At 38.3% G+C, this 21258-nt stretch overlaps 1 protein-coding gene across 1 annotated transcript in view; it reads right to left on the bottom strand.

The window, feature by feature from the left end:
* Positions 1 to 20893, bottom strand: part of LOC145305229 (galactokinase-like) — a 33912-nt gene extending 13019 nt beyond the window's left edge. Inside the window, exons 1-9 of the mRNA XM_080146818.1 lie at positions 20823 to 20893; positions 20306 to 20376; positions 19264 to 19358; positions 18099 to 18205; positions 13121 to 13193; positions 11661 to 11695; positions 10840 to 10939; positions 10074 to 10164; positions 7943 to 8032 (exon numbers count right to left, since the gene is read on the bottom strand). Coding sequence (XP_080002944.1) covers positions 7943 to 8032; positions 10074 to 10164; positions 10840 to 10939; positions 11661 to 11695; positions 13121 to 13193; positions 18099 to 18205; positions 19264 to 19358; positions 20306 to 20376; positions 20823 to 20864 — 704 coding nt within the window. The 5' untranslated portion in view covers positions 20865 to 20893. The remainder of the gene's footprint in view (positions 1 to 7942; positions 8033 to 10073; positions 10165 to 10839; positions 10940 to 11660; positions 11696 to 13120; positions 13194 to 18098; positions 18206 to 19263; positions 19359 to 20305; positions 20377 to 20822) is intronic.
* Positions 20894 to 21258: the final 365 nt, after the last annotated feature.

The following is a 21258-nucleotide window of genomic DNA, read 5'->3' as shown; positions in this document are numbered from 1 at the left end:
AGCACTCGACAGAGCCTATACAAGCCTACATATCCACAAAGTGTGTGCTGTACCGGGAGGCCTACAGCCACGAAGACCTGGAGTTATTGATAGATGAACTAAATCGCGGCATTCGTAACGCTAATGTGAAACGCGTTATGATGGGTCATGAGATCGCCTCGGTACCTGAGTACACGAGGCGAGCCATGTTTACTGTGACCATGATCACCAAGCAGCTGAAGGAGGGTGTGTGCCTAGTGGACGCCACCGACAGGCTCACGGGATCGGCCAGCGTCCAGTTGCCCCAATACAATGAGTCGGAGCCAATGGAGATTGGCGCCTTGGCTCCGGGTCTCCACCAGATGGGGAAGGTTGCACCAGACGACAAGATTCCAGGCCACTGCTATCGCTGCCATGGGAAGGGCCACCGAGTCAGAGATTGTCCTACGCCTATGGAGGTCAGCCTAGAAGAGAGACGCACCCAGCCACGCCGTGACTGTCCTGCCAAATGTGAATGTTGCCATTACGCAGGCCATACGGCAGCCGAGTGCAAGGCTGACTGGGACCAGGTAGCCGGCCGGAGACGCATAGCTGACAAGGGCGCTCACTCAGGAAAGCCCAGCAGAGTAGCCAACATGGAAGGAAGCGCGCCCCCAGCAACACTCCAGCAAGCAGCCGCCCCCAGCGCAGCGGGCCAATCCGAAGGAATGCCGCAGTTTGGGACCATCCCAGCTAGGATCAACGTGCTGGGAGGAGCGGCTGAACCCAACCGGGTTGGCCTGGGCTTCAGCCTCAACCACTTGGGACCGGAGTTCGTGCAGCCAACCAACATTGCGGAGCCAGAAGTCCTGAGGCCTCAACCCTTCAGCCTCAACATGATGGGGCCTGCCAGACCGAGTCTACCCAGCAAGAGCGGAGGGGCGCTACCCAGCGCCACCGAGACAGTGTACGGGGAGGCCCTGGCGGCCGCTGAGCGAGAGAGGCGAGAGGCGCTAGCCAGCGCATCGGAGTCGATGTATGGGGCGCCATCCAGCGTCGCCACGTGGGAAGGACGAGAGGTGCGCCCCCGCACCCCCAAGCTGATGTCTGGGGCGGCAACCGCCGCCGCCACCTGCGAGGACTGGGGGGTGCTATCCAGCGCCCCCACACTGGTGCCTGGGGCGACAACCTTCGCCGCCACCGAGATACCTGGACCCTGGAACGAGCCTGCAGCCCCAGAGGGAGGGGTGACATCCGTCACCCCCAGTCAGCCCGCGCCACCAGCCAGCAGGGAGAGTCCAGCTATCCATCATCCAGCGCCACCAGCCAGCAGGGAGAGTCCAGCTATACACCATCCAGCGCCCCCTGCCAGCAGAGAGAGTCCAGCTGTCCACCATCCTCAACTGAGCCAGGATAAGTTAAAATTGACAAATGTATTGTATCCAAAGTATTGTAACCCTCCAGCCTTGCCTGTGCCTCCCGCACCAGAGGCTGGGGAGATTGAGATTTGGGGTTATCAGGACTTGCCTGTGCCACATGCACCTGAGTTCCTAGGGCAGGGGAGGGATGTAATACAGGGCGAGCCTGTGCCACACGCACTCCAGCCCCATGCCACTGGGCATGCCATGGACGAGGGAAGGGACACCTTGGGGCTAGGGGAGCCGACACCCAGACAGGCGCCCGTCGCCTGTCAGTCTGTCATTGGGGAGGGTATCGGGACGCCCCGGGCGTCCAAAGATAACACTCAATGGAAATTTATATCTAGCCAGGAGCAGCCCAGCAGTGTCCAGCCCCAAGAAGCAGTTGTGGCCCGAGCCGAGGATCCCCAGATGCGTGCGCGAGGTCGATGGCTGTCTGGTAGATTCTCACATTGGTGGATGGTTCTGTGGGGCCTACTGCTAGCAGCTGTGTGGCCTACAACTAGCTATGTCTTGGTAGGGTGGGACTGTGCCAACCCCACCCATGTCACCGCCTACAACAAGGAGCAGATGTGTAGCAAGGAGCCGCTACACCAGGAGGTGCCCTTGGGCCATGAGATACATGTCCTGCAGCAAGTCAAGATTCGGGAGACCACGGGATATAGCTGTCAACTCGCAGTGTCCCAGTGGACATTTAGGTGTGGAGTCTGGGGCCACCTGAAGGTGACCTCGGTCCCCACCCTCATGCGGCCAACCAAGATTGACCCAGAAACGTGCCGAGACCTGGCCCGGAACCGAGTCTACACTCTGCCAGGCAAGACCCAGCCATTGACGTTTCAGCTGAACCACCCCCTGTTCTTTACCCTCGATATGGTGGGCGCATTGGTCAACAGCCCCGAGGGGGTGGGTTGTGAAGGGGAGGACGTCCATTTCGAAGGCCAGCTGTACCGAAATGAATTAGTGCTCCAGGAGCGACGGCTGCTGGTCAAGGAAGAGACCTACGTAGTCGAGAATGGACGGGTGGAGTCCCAGTCTGACCACCTGACCCTAGAGTGTCCCCATTCCGAGCTGTCCTGTATCACTGGAGAGGCCACATACGTGTGGGACCACCTGGGGAGAGATTGCCCCTTGAGGCTGATCCGCAGCCTCCAGCCCAGCCTGGTGATGGATGCGTTCCTGGTGGACCATCAAGCACAATTCTTCATCAACATGACTACCCCCACCTCAATAGTGAACTGCGACTTTGAGGCCCATGCCACCAACCACCCAGCATTGTTCGTGGCAGCCGACCCGGCCGCGGCAGCGTTGCCCAGAGTATCGGCCAGGGACGTGGATGTCCCCCTCCAGGCCCAGATACATGCAGGTTACATCGGATTTACCCTGGAAACTCGAATGAGAAGCGCAGCAGCAGAAGAAGTAGCGGCCAATTGCTGGAAGCTCCAGCAGCTAGACCCGGCCCATCCGGTGCGCGTCCAGGGGAGCACGTTCTCTGTTTTGAGGGGAGATGTATTGCTCCAGCTTACCTGCCAACGTAATAAGTACGAGGTCAGGGAGTGCAATGAATGTTGGGACAAGGTGCCGGTGGAGCCAACAGGATTTGTAGATGCTGTGACAAAGGTGTATAGCGGTCACGCCACCAAAATTCCCTGCTCCTCCACCTACCCCCTAACTGTACACGCTGAGGAAGGATGGATAGAGCTAACTCCTGCACCTAAGAAGAGGCCGCCCCCGCTGGATACACCCAAGCAGCTGCTGACCGAGCCCTTGGATGACTTCAGCTTGGGAGGATTGTATTCGCAGGCCGAGCTGGCAGCAGCTACTAGCGTTTCCAGCGTATAAGGCCGCCATGCTGACCGGCCTGTCGTAAGGCTCATGCGTCCAGCAAGGCAGCTGTTCAGCCACCGGAGACCATGGGATCGTGTCCTACGATATTGACCGACTGGCGGAGGAAGGAGAAGCAACCCTGGATGTCTGGGCTGGGTTCAGACAGGCTATTCACGAGTGGGGAGATGGCGCAGCCATACTGTGTCTGCTGTTGTTGATCCTCAAGCTGCTGGGAGACTTAACCATCATCTCCCTGGCAGCCGCACAAAGAGGTGTACGAGCCGCCCTGAACGCGATGTCACAAGTATTCCTGTACCACCCAACCTTGTATCGCAAGGCCTTGGCCAGAGCCAGGCTCACCCATGCCAAGTCCCGGGACTTTTCAGTGGACTGGGATGCCATTCCTATTGGCCGGGAAGCAGCCGAGGAGATGGTATCCATGCAATCAGCCGATAGTGGAAATGACCGCCCAGGCAGGCCTGGGCCACACTCTGGAAAGCCCCGCGGCCCCTCGGGAGGCCAGGCTGTCGCCCAGACGGTCAAACTGGTAGCCAGTGCCCCAGCCGCTGCCAACAACAACCAGAATGCCCCGTTGCTGACCAGTCCCGCAGCGGCTGCGCCCCATGCCAACCTGACACCCGCTGGCGCCGAGCTACGTGTCCAACAAAAGCCAGCCTCTACCTTCTATCCCACGTTGGGGGCCCATCAGCCCTGAAAATCACCACTAGGATTCCATTGAATCATTATCTCTTGTATATAATAGCCCCTAATGAGCGGGCCGAAGGCCTCAACCACTGTCGGAAGTCTGGCAGGGAAACCCCCTCCCAGCCTTCCGAGGGGAGAGTTGTGGTATTCGGCAGCCGTGAGCCATGTCTATGGCAACCCTGACCTTGGTTCGGAGAAGGGCCGAGGGCCCTCCCCCGAGTACTGGGGAAGGGGTCAGCCGACCCCCTCCCTATGCCTAAAATTAATGATAGATTTTGACAGCCTTATTATGGTTAAGCTGTATTGTTAATTCCCCCCACCCTTTCCAGGGATGGGGGATCATTATTGCCCAAACTGACTATTGTATATGTATTTATATTGATTCTGTTTATGATTACTTATTCCAATCTGTGTATTTATTGTTTGTTGTATATAACTTTAGTAAACCTTAGACCCTGAATAAAGGAACATCTGAATAGACTCTGTTTGTTACTTAGTGATTGCTAGAGAAGCGTAGCTTCTCTATAATATATGTGTCCACGTCTGTTCGCACTGCCATAGTCATTTGAACTCGGGTGTCTGCCATTTAACCTAGGCGGATACCACATTATCATACTTTATTTTTGTAGCCTCTTGTTCAAATGTTTTAACCTGGTTTTAACTTGATAATATTTTCCTTCTTTTTGGTGTTTTCGCTCAAAGTGCCTAGCGATATCATCCCCGGCCTTATCTACGAAATAAAAAAAGAAGTAAGTGAGGGGGGGGGGATTTTTACCATGCCGAACCCCTGCAAAAGACCTTAACCCCACGGGGCTGCATTACTCTATACCCTATACCCAAAATAACCTAGCCTTGTGTAAAATAAAAATAAAACCCATGGTTTATTTTCAATTTTTTTTTTAAAAACTATCACCCCTTGCAATTAAGGATTCTGATTCTCTTTAAGATAGTTTAAAACCACATTTAGACCTAAATTTAAAAGAAATAGCATAAAACCACCTTGGGGTCTATGTGACTTTTATCTAAAAGAAGATACAAAAGTTCTATCTAATTTGTTTCAAAATTTCTTCAATAAATTTTTCTATATGAACATACTTAAATTTTAAGGCTTGATTATAGAGATGCTTCACTTAAAAATCAACATTTTTAAAATGGAAAGGCTGACATTTTAGTAATGATTATTGAGTTGTCACACTTTTTAAAAGCGAAGCTTTTCTATAATTAGGGTCGTTCCGTCCGTCCGTCCGTCAGTCCGCCACGGTTAGCTCTTTTCGTTAATTTGTTCATGTTATAATTATCCTATCGATTTCAAACTTTGCATGGTGATTCCTGTAGTAGTACTATTTAAAAAGCGTAGCAACTCAGAACTCTATAATCATTAACAAAATGTCCGTAAGTCCATTTTAAACAAATTGATTTTTTACTTTTTTTGACATGAAATTTTTGTATGTTAGCATTCTGATTCATCTGATTTTTGAAATAATGATTCCAATTACAACAAGGTACACTATTATGAGCGTAGCATCTCTATAATTAAGTCCTAAAAATGTAAGTATGTCCTTAGATAGTATTATGTATTTATGCAGTTTAGCAACAAATTTACTTACAATTTCGTTTATACTTATGCAAAAATAATCTGCTTATTCAGTTCTGACACTCTACAAGTGTTAATGATTGTTTGTCCTTCAATTTCAGAGCTGCGCTTTTATGGATATTGTCACACTTTTTATATTGTACCTAACTTTTACAGAAATCCTATGGTATAGTTCGAAAACGATAGGACATTTATAGCATTCTGAAAACTTTATCACCCTTACGTTAATGCAGATACAATGCAAAGTGGGGGTAATCTATACAGTAATAACTTATACAGTAGAATTTTAGGATAGATGATTATCAACATAAATTTATAAACTTTATTAACATATTTTTATAATATTTATATATCCTATTATTTTAAGTAGTAAGCTTTTTTTGTCTGTAGTGAAGGATTTCGCTAACCGTTGAACTTAAGTGGTTCACCTTTACAGGGGAGCTTCTAATAGGTCCTGGGAAGGTAGATAACTATTTTGGCTGAGGGTACCACCTCAAACCCTGCTCATTACCTCTAGGGGAAAAAAGCCCCTAGAGGCTAAGGGCGAAGCTGCTAGTAATCCTTATATAATAGTAACAGAAAGTCTGTGAGTTTTTCTGTCTTTACCAAAGGATCTTTTTAAACGCTATATCGATATGGTTCTCCTTTGCAGTGAAGCTTGTCCCAAAATAAATCTTCCCTAGAAAAATAACCTCCTCCCCCCCCCCCCCCACCCCAAAAAAATGGTTATATAGTAAAATAATTGTTTTTTTAGGTATCCTATTATATGTATAAAGTTGTCTGTAGCGAAGGATCTCGCTAACCGCTTAACCGATATGGTTCTTCTTTAAGGTGAAGCGTCTTACAGGTCTAGGGACAGTTTTTAACTGTTTAACCTAAGGGTATTTTCATCCTCCTAAGTTTATTATTAAATTGGTATATATTATGTCCATTAAAATAATTTACATAAAAACTTAATTAATCTTAATGCGTCTAGCTATAAACAAACATTTTGATTAAGGGATAGACTAAAACATGGATTTTAATGGACAAGACAATGAACCAAAAACTCGATAGACACCCACAATTTCAATAAACCCCTATAAGAAATATAATACCCTCTTCTTTATTAGTTGAAAATTGTGGCCACTTTGATACAACCAATCGAAATTTTTTGATGGTACTCAAAGTTTTAAAAACAAATAAGACTTTTGGGTACTAACATAATCTGCATTCCAATGTCCCCACCCTCCTTCTATTTGGAAACAAATGTCCTTGTTTTTAAATACTTCATATTTAACATGGATGACAACATCCATAAAAGAGAAGCACAGAAACGGTAGGACAAACGGACATTAACACTTGTCAGAACTGAATAATCAGAATAAAAATGTATAATATATAGTCGAAGCAAAATTGTAAGTAAATTTGTTGAAAAACATCTTGATACAGAATAATGTTTAAGGACATACTTACAATGTAGGACTTGATTATTGAGTTGCTTCGCTTATAATTTTGTAATTTTTTGTCCTAGGAATCAGATAATCGGATAATTAGATCACATAAAAAATTGTTGTTAAAAAAGTAAAAAAATCAACATATTTAAAATGGACGTACGGACATTCTGGTAATAATTATAGAGTTGCTACGCTCTTTAAATGGTACCTAAATACTACAGGAATCACCATGCAATGTTTGAAATCGATAGGACAATTATAAAATGCCTAAATTAACGAAAAAAAGCTATCCGTTACGGACGGACGTACGAACGGACCGACTCTAATTATAGAAAAGCTTCGCTTATTAAAATACTAGTTGAATATGTTAAAGTAATTTTTACGCCTTCGCAATTATTAACACTTTTACGAACACAGACATACAGACGTAAAAAAATGTAGCGTAGCTACTCATTAGGTCTATACGTTCGTCCAATGTTTTGTCTGACGGCCAGTCAACTTTGAATAAAAAATTAAAAATTGCTGTCTTTAAGTTAAAAAGGTTTATTTTACAAATATATTTAAAGTAAATTCTAAATAACAATCTGCTTAACAACTTTGAAACACAAATTACTTAAAACGTTATTAAACAATACTACGTAATTTAAGAATTAGATTTATTGCTTTGCTACCTATGGACATAATTTTACCAGTAATCATTATCTAAACCGCATTTTACAAATGAACTAAATGTATAATATGTTTCAAGCTTATGTTAAAACTTATATAAGTTGTTCTATTTAATCATCAGATATCTTTAAGAATAATGCAGTGGGAGAGTACATCTTAATTATGATTAACAAAAATACCACTTTTGTAGACGATAATTATTGGTTCAAAAGTTTAGTTTCAACCAACCAATCAAGATTACGAATGAAAGATTGTGATAATAAAACTTTTGGTACTAGTAGAGTTCACAGTGCAATGTCCCCTCCCTCCCTCATTATATCTATTGCTGCGCTACTAACCTTGAAGGGTATTCACTACCAGTTAACTTGTGCTTCACATTGCTGTTAGTTATCAGAATAGCTAGGCTGGGGTCTGAGATTTCTACCTTTCTAGATAGATAGATAAATGAGAAGATATATAAATAGATAGTTAGAGTTTTACATTGCTGTTGGTTATCAGTATAGCTAGGCTGGGGTCTGAGATTTCTACCTTTCTAGATTGATAGATATATAGTCAATTAGTTATAGCTTTACATTGATTTTGTTTATCAGGATAGCTAGGCTGGGGTCTGAGATTTCTACCTTTCTAGATAGATAAATAAGATAGATAGATAGAAAGATAGAAAGATTGCTGTTGGTTATCAGGATAGCTAGGCTTGGGTCTGAGATTTCAACCTTTCTAGATAGATAGATAACACAAAAGCTAGTTATATTGCGAGCTAGAGTGTCACTTTGGATAGCTAGGCTTGGATCTGAGATTTTTACATTTCTTAGTATATAGAAATATCAGAAGGTAGATAGATAGCCTGATAGAGTTTGAAATTGCTGTTGGTACTCAGGATAGCTAGGCTAGGGTAGGAGAATTATACCCTTCTAGATAGATAGATATATAGTCAGCTATCTTGAGACTGGGGTAGGAGATTTATACCTTTCTAGGTAGATAGAAAAGATGAGAAGATATATAGATAGATAGTTAGAGTTTTACATTGCTGTTGGTTATCAGTATAGCTAGGCTGGGGTTTGAGATTTCAACCTTTCTAGATAGATAGATAACATAAAAGGTAGTTATATTGCAAGCTAGAGTGTCACTTTGGATACCTAGGCTTGGATCTGAGATTTTTACCTTTCTGCGTATTTAGAAATATAAGAAGGTAGAGAGATAGCCATATAGAGTTTGAAATTGTTGTTGGTACTCAGAATGGCGAGTTTTGGGTCCGAGATTTTACCTTTCTAGATAGATAGATACATGACAGACATATAACCATAGAATGTAAATAGACAGACAAATATATACACAATCAAAGGGATAGATAGATACACTGATAGATGGTTAGCTTGATGGATAGATTTGATAAACAAAGGTATGATAAACAGAGGTATAAACATAAAACCACTTAAATTTCGAATCAATCAAAAAAGCATTTTTAAATTGCTATAAAAATAGACAGAAATAGATTTTAACAGATGGACATAAAGATAAACAGGATGATGATTAAAGTCCCTCCGCAGATTATGACGTCATACGATAGAATAACCAATGAGAGGCCAGCATAAATTTTACCATTGGTCAATTACAGTGTATACTGGCCTCTCATTGGCTATTCTATCGTATGACGTCATAATCTGTGGAGGGGCTCTAATCATCTTCGATAAACAGGTATTTTATAGTCGATAGACAGATACATGACACTAAATTTTTGTATTAATCAATACACCATAATTTTGTTTGCTTATGACGCTTATAAATTAATTGATAGACAGATAGATTGGTAAAGAAATGGATTTAGATATAGATAGATAGATAGATAGTTAAACAAATAAATTTAGATCACAGTGCGTTCGAAGTTGCTTTGACTTTTGTGTCAGAACCTAGGTTAGGTAACTTCATTTCACCTTTCAATAAAATCTAAACTGCAGCCGTTTTTGAGAAAATTAGATTTGAAAATTTCAAGTTCAATTTTCACCCACTAGGAGTTACCGCATAATCATGGCAAGAAAAGCAAAGATTATTTATTTAAAATTTTGAACAACTTTGCTTTTATAAAGTTCTTTATAAAAGCACTCCTGAAGAGAGTTGATTCATGGCCATTTTTATCAGTTGCTTTGCTAAGGTCATGAAAATTCAGCCTTAAATAAATCATATATAGAGAGGTTTTATGACAGACTTTATAAATGCAAAGTTGTTCAAAATTTTAAATAAATAATATTTGCTTTTCTTGTCATGATTATGCGGTAACTCCTAGTGGGTGAAAATTGAACTTGAAATTTTCAAATCTAATTTTCTCAAAAACGGCTGCATTTTAGTTTTTATTGAAAAGTGAAATTAGGTTACCTAACCTAGGGTAATGAAATGCACTATGTCCTAATTTAGGTTCTGACACAAAAGTCAAAGCACCTTCATACGCACTGTGAGATATAGATAGATAGATACCTGACACTTAAATCTTTGCAATCAATCAAAACAGCATAATTTTTTTTGCCCATAACACTGATAAATTGATCCATAATTCCACAAGGCATTCCTAAACAAAAATAATAACTTTCAAAAAAGCACAATTAACAAATTAGAAAAGAACGTGTCCAAACTTTTGTGATTTTTGTTTAACCCATTCGTGACGAGCTTCCAAAATTCAAAATTTTGATTCAACAGATTTCAACAAAAAATTTTTTTTTAATAATTTCTCAACGGAATTCAAAAAGAAAGGTGTCAAATTAAAGATCTTATTATTTTTTTTTAAATGGCAATTTTCTTTTTTTTGTTGCGTTTTAGTACCTTAAAACCAACCTATTTTTTTTGAAACTTCAAAAATAGTAGTTGTACAAAAAATCCTATTGCATATCTAAATTCTATGGATCATTTTACATCTACTATTTACTAAAAGTACCGACTAGCTATTTTTTTTAAAATCACAAAAGTTAGGTTCTTTAGGAAAACTTAAATTGGTAGAACGCGGTACAAATATGCTTAGACGTAAACATCTTTTATAGTTTTTCAAGATCATCCAAAATACTTCACTCATAAAAAAAACAATCAATTTTAGTCACATTAGGAAAGTTATATCCAAATGTCCTCACCCCCCCCCCCCTATATTTAAAATTAAGAAGACTTATCTATCAAATTCATAATTATAAATGCTTCGCTAATAAAAATGTTATCATATGTATAATATGTATTATTCTATCTATCTATCTTTCACCTGCGTAATCGTGTTCAGCTTTCTGACATGCCAAAGCTTTCTTATCATCGCTGGCAGCTTTGCTACCAGTTAGAGATTCAAGAAAGGTATACATTGATACCTAGGGAGAAAGATACAAGTTAGAAATTAGAAGCCGTCGTTCAACATTTTGATAAAACTTAAAATTTAAATTATTTTTGGATAGTTTGCAATGGAGGCACGTGATCTGTTTATGCCAGCGACAAATTATACATTCAAAAATTAAAAGTAAATTGAGATAATATTTATGTTAAGTAACAATTACAGAGTTATTACACCCAGTAAAAGATTCTGATGGCATGCTTTTAAATTTGATGAATACATAGAAAACTATTTTTACTGGTAATGTCATCTAAATAGAACTTACGGATCTACTGCAGTTCACGGTAAAATATTGCTGGTAAGGAATATTTCCAAAAATCTATGAATTTTAAAGGCTGCTAGCTGCCAAACGGCTGAATGTACAGATCATACCTGCACACCATTTTAAGCGGCATAAGAAGGCCTACAAATAATCTGGAATAGCCAAGATCCAATGATGCACAGGGAAAGCTTCACTGAAGAAAGAACGCGTAAAATAGGTCTTTTTCGCGCATTTCTCTGCACTGCGAGATAATTATGCATTATTGATTTATGGCTATTCCAGATTATTTGTAGGCCTTCTTATGCCGCTTAAAACAGTGTGCGGGCATGATCTGTACGTTCAGCCGTTTGGCAGCTAGCAGCCTTTAAAATTCATAGGTTTTTAGAAATATTCCTTACCAGCAATATTTTACCATGAACTGCAGTAGATCCGAACTTACCTCTAAAGCTGCACTGCTAGAAACACCACCTCCCTATTTTTTCAGGTTCTCAAATCATATTTTTAAAATCGAAATGATATTTACTGTTTCATTATTATACAAAGTCAATGCTATATATGTCATTTAAGCTGCACTAATTATTTACATAAATTTCCTAAGTAAAATACGGATTTTCTCAGTTATATTTTGACACCATTTCAAGAGGCACATAACTAATGCAATAACATAAAACAAAGGTTTTTTAGTTATGGAAAAGTGTTACTTTATTTAGCTATTCTTCTAATAAAAAAATTGGGGTATAGTCCCTTTTGTAACATCGCACCTTACGGGGCGGTTCTTCGTATTTTTCACAGTAGCTTTTCTCCTATTTCTAGCCCTTGCGGGGGGCTCTAACCCTGCGGGGCAAATTACCTAACCCTGTGGGACAATCACCTAACCCAATCTAACCTAACCTAACCTAAAATAACCTATAAAAAGCCATTTTAAAAATACGACGAATCGCCCCTTATGGCGCGATGTTACGAAAGGGACTATTCCCAAAAATTGTCCTTGTTAATTTACAGAATTTCTTTTAAAATATTTACACCAATTCTTGAAGTATATATAGGGCTAACAACAGCGTTTCGGAACCGTTTGATTTTGGTGCGGCTCAGGCTCCAGCTCCGGCTCCGAACTAAATTCAAGAAAAAACTCGACATATTTTTTCCCCACGTCTATTTTTGACTTTTGAAGGTTTTAAAAGTTCATTTTTTGATAAAAATGGACTTGAAAAACTAATTTATAGGGGCATTTGCACATGACAAAACAGAGTTACCAAATTATAATTTATAAAAAATCTTTTTATTTATAAAGTCCGGAGCCGGAGCCTTTTTTTAACGAAAATTATGGCTCCGGCTCCAGCAAAATATTGCGGCTCCACGGCTCCCGGCTCCGGCTCCGAAACACTGGCTAACAATGAAAGTATTAAAGATAATCAAAACCAAAATGTCATTACTTTTTTGCTGTGCTATTTTTCTTTAATTTAATTTAAGATAATTTACAGATTTTCATATAAAATTTGACACCCTTCCCTGAGGAACAGAGCTAACAATCAAAGTATTAAAGATAACTAAAACCACCGTGAAATAGAAATATTGTTGACAATTTACGGAATTTTTAAAAAAATGTTGACACCCTTTCCTGAGATACATAGATAAGAAATTAATAGTATTAGAAATTATTTTCTTAATGCTGAAAAGCTTTTTATTTGGTTGCACTTCTAGTTAACATAATTGTCCTTGTTAAATAACGGAAATTTGTGTAAAATTTTGACACCTATTCCAGAGGCACAGAGCTAACAATGAATGCATTAAAGACAAACAAAAGCAACGGGTAATGATTTTATTAGCTGCACTTTTAATGGACATTAATTTCATTTTTAACATTACGGAATTTCTGATAAAATGTTGACACCCGTTCCTGAGGTACAGAACTAATGATGACAGCATTGAAGTTGACCAAAGCCTCCTGATCGTGAAAGTTTGCTATGGCACCCTAAAAAAATAATATACAATACATCTATACAGGGATCTAAAGGGATAAGACAATCGAGAGAAATTCACATATATACCCAAAGTTGACACACTTGATTACACCTTTTGTATTATAATTATTGGTTGAAAAGTTTGGACACAACTGATTCGGAGCTAGCTAATCAACATTCAATAAAAGTATCTTAAGTATTTGAGCCAATAAGTAAGGGGTTATAAAACATTTGGGTACTAGTGCATTTTACAAACCAAATTCTACTCCCTACTTTAAAAAATAAAGCATTAAGATGTTTTTTGTCTTGTATCAAAAATAGATAAATGATAAATCTTTATGTAGTTAAATTGATTTATATAGTATTTTAATTTATATAGGCATAAGAAATGGCTAAAATTCTGACAAGTAAAATACGGAGCTTTCCTTAAAAGTTATCTCTTTTTTGGTCAGGCCATTACTTGGATATTAAGTGACAGACAGGCAGACATCATGGTACTTCTTAAAGATTATAATAGTTATTTCTCGTATCGTATTATAAACGGCTTTCCGCGGATATAGAATGTACAATTATAAGATTAAAACTAGTTTTTTTAGCCCCGTGGTGCCGAAGGCACCGGCTAAAAAAACTGGTTTTAATCTTATGATTGTACATTTCTATATTGGTAGAAAACTGGATATAATACGATGCTAGACATAGTTTTTTCGTATTCATGAGAACCGGTTCCTATCCACCGGATTCGAATGAATACGAGAAAATCTATTCCCCCAAAAATAATTAAGTTCCTCCCCTCATGTAAAGTTATTCTTGTTAATATATAAAAATCATGGATAAAGATATAGGGAAAAAATAACAAAAAAATTAAAACATTAAATTCAGAGGTGCGTAGAAGGGGGTTAAAGGGGGGTGTAATTAACATCCTCGCAAAATTAAGGGAGTGAATATACCCTCCTAGCCTTATTGACAATGGTCTACACCCCCTCATACAGACATGAGGGGTGTTAGGGCAAAAAGTCACACCTCCCTTAAGTTTAAAGGGGAGATTTGAAAAATGTACACGCTTCGCGCCAGGAAAAAGGTAAAACCAACAAGCGAAATAAATCTAAAATAATAATTGGGGGGTAAATGGAGGGGTCGTCAATTTTACTATGAGTTTCTCCCCAACGGCAGCTGAAAAACACGATAGTTTCGTGATTTTTTCTGAATTAATTCATTGTTAGTATAGGCTGGCATCGCCCATCAATTTGCCAATTCGGAAACATTTTATTTTTTTTTCAGTGGATGAGAGGATACTTAACCCTTACAGATTGGGCCCCAATTCCCACCTTAAAAGATCGGGGGGGGGGGGGGGGCTCTTTATCTCGGCTCCTGTTACAGATTGTTATAACAAAAAAATACTTTTTCTTATCATCGCCGAAAAACGACAAATGACGGAAACCGCCATTTTCGGCGGTTTCGGCGGTAAAACGGCGGTTGGCGGCGCCAATCAATATTTTTATCTGTTTATTGTTGCTCAAGGATTTATAGGTCTCTAGCTGTAATAGAAGCCACGATATTCATGATATATGTCTATAGTAAAAGCCGGACAAAAAACCGGTCATAATGTCGGCCAGGGAGCGGTCAAACGGTCATAACACCACTTTTCTCAGAAGGTCATTGATATTTAAGTATTCACCAAAAAAAATTTTAGGTTTCTAAATTATACACAAAAGTTATAATATAGAAATTAAGATTTAATTAGAATTTTTTTCAATTTTGGTGCTACCCAACCGACTTTGACCGGACCTCACAACCGACACAGACCAGATATCCTAATAAAATCAACTCTTGCCGACGTATAATTACTAAACTTAAAAAGTCATAAAGTCACAGCTCTTCATCTTACCTACAAAAAAAATGAGATTGAAAAAACCCTGATCTGTAAGGGTTAAAATACACCTCCCTATTCGCTAAAATACATTTAATTGTCCTATCCCTGTGCAACATGAATCCCTGAATCAAAATAAACTTTAAATAGTTTAGATTCATTAATTTTAATTGATTTATTTCAAGTACTATGCAAACTATCTATCTATCTGGCTGCTACTATATCAAAGTACTAGCAAATGCGTCCCTAGAAGACTCTTAAGACACTTGAGGGAGTAGGGTCGGAAAACTGGAACCTCCACTTTCCAATTAAAAAAAGACAAAGTAAATTTTTTTAGGGTTAATTTAAGCATGCCTACAGTTTAAATAGATATTTAGGGTATAGTCCCTTTCGTGACTCTTAAGCGGCATTTCGTCGTATTTTAACAGTAGCTTTTCTCCTATTTCTAGCCCCTGTGGGGCTAATTGTCTAACCTTGCGGGGTCGGCAATCACCTAACTTAACCTAAAATAACCTATCAAAAGGAGGCGTTGCCACAAAATTATTGCTGAAAAATGACGGTGCTATAAAGAACAGAAAAAAATTTCAAATAAAAGGTGTTAACATGAAGCCTTCAAAATAGTTGGATTGAAAAATATATACAAAGATAGATATGAAGATAGATAGAATGATAAAATAATAAATTATAAATTTACCTACTCATTAGAATTTCAATTAGATTCTAAAATTTCGCCAACACAGCAGTATATAATTAATTTTTAAACTAGAGTGACAGCATTCATAAAAAGCGAAGCACAAAACTAAGAAAGAGTAGGAGACAAAACTAGTTGGCATGACTTTTGTGTTGAAGTCCTAAATCTGCATGGTAATGAGTTGCGTGTGTGCCAATAAGCTAGTAAGGAATCCCCCTTTTTCTTACGGTTGATGTCACGTGCCTGATAGGGTAGCAGTAATTCCCATTTTTAGCTCTCAGACTAGAGCTTGGCCGGATATTCGGCCATTTCAAATATCCGACGGGATACCGGAATTTGAAACTATCCGGCCGGATATCCGGCAAAATAATCGTTGATATTATAATTAAAAAATTTATACTTATTATATTTTAAATGGCTGTAATTTTCTTTTTTTTGAAGATAGATGAAAATTTCTTTTTTACAAAATGTTTATTTAAATGAAAATTTTATAATAGAAATCCCGAAATATGATTTTTGCCGGCGGCAGCTGTTCTAGGCAGCTGCCAGCTGCCGCATCTGCCAATCAGTAGTTAAACGGCAGCCGATTCTTATGAATAAACTTTTTTTGCTTCTTCAATATCCGGTTATCCGGCAGGATATCCTGTTATTTGCCGGATATCCGGCCAAATAAGTATCCGGCCCAACCCTAGTCTAAACTCGAACTCAATACTTTACCAATAACGCTAATGCCGTTACTAAAATTACAAAATGCACATAAATTTCTGAAATGACAGTGGTTTCATATCCAGAGAAAAACCTAATTGTATAGTGGCTGCGCTGCTAATTAATGCAGAATAACTTGTATATTAAGCAGGTTTAAAGAATTTATATTTGTAACTTTAAAATTATTTGTTTCTTTAAATCTTAATCCCGGCTGTAAGTAAGTGTATTTAATTTGGGATTAGGAGTAACAAAGCCTCTCTATAATTCACTTTGTCTGTCTGTCAGTCCGTAACGCTATGGGGAAAAGGAAAGGTTCTCGGCTGCCAGAATTTTCAGTGATGATTCCTATGACAATTGCACATCTTGTCTATACATTGTTTTGTCCATCTGTCTGCTTCAAAAGACATAAAACAAGACATCACTGGGGATTTGATGAAATACACAAAAAAAACCTAGGGGGGATGAGGAGGGTTTTTACATCCTTCTTTTACTGATTTGAATTTTTGAAGTATGATTACATGCAAATGACAAACAGTCGACACCGTCAATTACACAATAGCTTCGCTACTAGAATTATAAATCTCGTAGATTGTTAATTTCTTTGAATCTTAATCCGTTTGTAATTACGTGTTAATTAGGTGAAATTTTGCAAATAACTAAATATAATATTATTATTTTAATAAGGTTTTTAAATAAACTCTAATATACTTTGAAATGTTTTTCCATTAAAGCTTAAAACCGATTAATATCCACTGGATTAATACCGGTTCTATGCTATACTAAAAAATCATGTATAGCAGGGTATTACAGACAATTTTCAACGAATAATAAAATAAAAATCATTGAATTAATCATCAGAATTAAAAATTCGGGGCTAACAAAACTGGTTTCACTTTTGAATTTTAAAATTTTCTATCCGCGAAAAGCTGTCTATAATACGATTCAATGATTAACTTTCCAGCATAGCTATGATTCTGATTTATTTAATTCAGCTAGATACAAAATGCATTATAATCAAATTGATAGATAGATATTTAATTTATAAAAAGAAGGACTGCATCCCTAAGTTAAAATTCGCAAAAAAAACATATTGCATGGGCAATCTGACAAAATTAGTTAAAGAGCAGTAGCCTTGGTCAAAACACAAAAAAATAAAAATGACAAAACTTTTCTATATCATAAGTAGCCTCACCGACAAGATCAACAGACAAAGTAAATCACATATTATAATCTTAATTTATAAGGGAATCTTCGAAAAAAATCTTCAGCAGCCTATCTAACGGACAGACAGACAGACGTACAGATATTTAAAATTATATATTAGCTTCTGAAAATGATTAAAGCCCCTAAACAGATTATGACGTCATATGATAAAATAGCCAAAGAGAGGCCAGCATACACTGTAATTGACCAATGGTAAAATCTATGCTGGCCTCTCATTGGCAATTCTATCGTATGACGTCATAATCTGTGGAAAAGGCTTTAATCATCTTCAGAAGCTAATATATAATTTTAAATATCTGTACGTCTGTCCTGTCTGTCTGTCCGTTAGATAGACTGCTGAAGATTTTTTTGCGAAGATTATTTTATAAATTAAGATTCTAATATGTGATTTACTTTGTCTGTTGATCTTGTCGGTCAAAAGAAAGATACCTTGATATAATTAGCCCAGAACGGTTCCTGTCCTGGCTGAATGGCCTTTACGTCAAATTCAACAATTCCGTCTTCAGAAAAGCTTTTTACCCGGCTGACATTTCCATCTAAAAAAACCTACATTAATCAATTTGTATGTTATTTTCTGTCTGTTTGTCCGTCTGTTTGTCTGTCTGTTTGTCTATCTGTTTGTCTGTCTATTTGTCTGTCTATTTGTCTGTCTGTTTGTCTGTCTGTTTGTCTGTCTGTCTGTCTGTTTGTCTGTCTTTTTGTCTGTCTGTCTATCTGTTTGTCTGTCTGTTTGTCTGTCTGTTTGTCTGTCTGTTTGTTTGTCTGCTTGTCTGTCTGTTTGTCTGTCTGTTTGTCTGTCTGTTTGTCTGTTTGTCTGTCTGTTTGTCTGTCTGTTTGTCTGTCTGTTTGTCTGTCTGTTTGTCTGCCTGTTTGTCTGTCTGTTTGTCTGTCTGTTTGTCTGTCTGTCTGTTTGTCTGTCTGTTTGTCTATCTGTTTGTCTGTCTATTTGTCTGTCTATTGTCTGTCTGTTTGTCTGTCTGTTTGTCTGTCTGTTTGTCTGTCTGTCTGCCTGTTTGTCTGTCTGTTTGTCTGTCTGTCTGTTTGTCTGTCTGTTTGTCTGTCTGTTTGTCTGTCTGTTTGTCTGTTTGTCTGTCTGTTTGTCTGTTTGTCTGTCTGTTTGTCTGTCTGTTTGTCTGTCTGTTTGTCTGTCTGTTTGTCTGTCTGTTTGTCTGTCTGTTTGTATGTTTGTCTGTCTGTTTGTCTGTCTGTTTGTCTGTCTGTTTGTCTGTCTGTTTGTCCGTCTGTTTGTCTGTTTGTTTGTCTGTCTGTTTGTCTGTCTGTTTGTCTGTCTGTTTGTTTGTCTGTTTGTCTGTCTGTTTGTCTGTTCTGTATCGGTTTTTCTGTATGCGTGTCTGTCTTTATGTCTGTCTTTCTGTCTATCATGATCTTTCAGTACATGCATATACGAATCTTCCAATTTATCTTTCTCTATATCTGTCTAATCTATCTACATATCTTTACATCTATTCACCCATCAATCTATCTATCCAATATAATACATCATTCATCTAGTCATTTATCAATCTATTCGTTTATATTTATATCTACCTATTTATGTATCAAACTATCTATCTATCAATCTATCTATGTATACCTGTTTTAGAGCCAACAATAACCGTAGCTAGGGGCAACGCCATAGGAAACACAAAACCAGCGTTATAGTCCGTATGCTCGCCAATAAGATTTACTCTAAATGAAATAAAAAAAATAAGTACGGCTTCCAAACCGATGGATATTAGAACCTGTTCTCAGCCATACTGAAAAAATCATGTATAGAATCGTATTACAGACAATTTTTCACGAATATTAAAGTAAGAATAATAAAATTAATACCTACCAGTTCCGTTAAACTAACCTTTAACTCCTCGGGGCTAACAAAACCGGTTTTAATCTTTTACTCTTCTTTATAACATCCGTTAAAAGATGTCTATAATACGATGCGATAAATAATCAATATTAAATAGGAGATTCTGTCATAATAATCACATATTAAATTGAATGTATTCTTTAAAATAATTATGTCAATAAAAGTTTGCAGTTTTAATGTCATTAGACTAGATAGAAAATGGAATGTGATTCTGAAAAACAATTATGAGTGAAAATTTCCCCCTAAACCCCATTCCCTTTTCTCCTTTTCTTACTCACTTCCCTTTCAGTTACACACACAAAAAACAGTTTTACTCAATTTTTACTCCAACTAAACATTTAATTTTTGGTGATTTCAAATAGAATAGCAGCCCCCCTGCCTATTATAGCTTTTAATTTAGTCGACGCCAAGTTTTTAAAAAATAGGATGTTGATATGAAATTCGTTACAACCACTTTTATTATTATCTTAAACTTTAGTTAAAATATGTAGCATTTAATTATTAATGTGTTTATCTGTCAGTTAAGATCCTACTAACCACTAACCGATTAGGTTCTCCATTGTAGGAAAGCTTCACATAGGTTCCAGATGATTTTAGGAAATTGTTTTCTAACTTAAGGTGGTTTTAGGCTCCTTCCCCCATCGAATGGGGGTGCGGCAGCAAGTTACTGTGAAATGAATTAACTCTAATGAAAAATACATTTGTTATGTATGGCTTAAAGCCATACTCATAGGTTGGGTTGGGTCAGGTTTTCATTAATTATTCAAACCTGCCAGGCGCCATCGCAGCATGGGTTACGGGTTCTCCATTGAATGTGGCCGCGTATAGTTCTTTCGCCTTTTAGAATTAATATATATGTAATTTTTTAGTGACGAAGACCAAATTGCATTACTTTTGCACCACTTTTGACGTCATATTGTCCATCTCTTTTTTAGGGATTTTCTTTCCCACTTCTCCTCTCATCTTCCTCATTTTATGACGTCACAGGAATCAAACGTGTAATGAAGTTTGGTCTTCGTTTCTTTTGTTCGTCAGTAACTGTGTTAAAATTCTATAATTGAAATTCAACATCTAAAAAAAATTAAAAAAAATAATGAAAAAAAGTTAGTATGCTTCTATGATTGTGACTTATAGTTAAATTAGAATCTTTGTACAAAATTTTAACCAGTTAGACCAATTTTAACTTGTCATATATGCTATTAAAGCAATCCTTTATTGACGAACGGCAGACTGTAACGAAAGAAAAGCTTCGCATTATTAAAACGTTAAATATATTTATTTTCCTTAGTCAGAAGTGCGTCTGTTGAAGGTATATTTTCAGCGGTCATTTTGTACTAGTAAAAAATTTGTACTTTCTGAAAAAAAAACAGTGACTAGCTTAGTTACATGTAGCAATGAGAGAGAGGACATCTGACTACAAATGTTCTTGAACCCAAAGTTTTATTCAACCTTTCTCTCATTAGTAGACTTCAAAACTTTGGGTACCTAAATTTCTAAATTTGAGGGATCTTAAGGGATAGGACAATGGACTAATAATAAACTTTGGATACCAGTAAAATGTCCCCTTCCTGACTTTTAAATCATTTGGTTCAAACTAACAGTGTGCAAATTTTCAAACTTATTGGTAATTTTGGCCTAAAATAATGGTAATTTTGTTTTTTATCAATGGGGATGTATATCAATTAACCGTTCCTAGACTCCTTCCTTTTATAACAGTTTAAG

This window comes from Acartia tonsa, chromosome 14, assembly GCF_053477335.1.
Source record: "Acartia tonsa isolate MP-2025a chromosome 14, ASM5347733v1, whole genome shotgun sequence".
In the NCBI taxonomy this organism is placed as follows: Eukaryota; Metazoa; Arthropoda; class Copepoda; order Calanoida; family Acartiidae; genus Acartia; species Acartia tonsa.
This window is presented reverse-complemented; position numbering and strand designations above follow the sequence as displayed.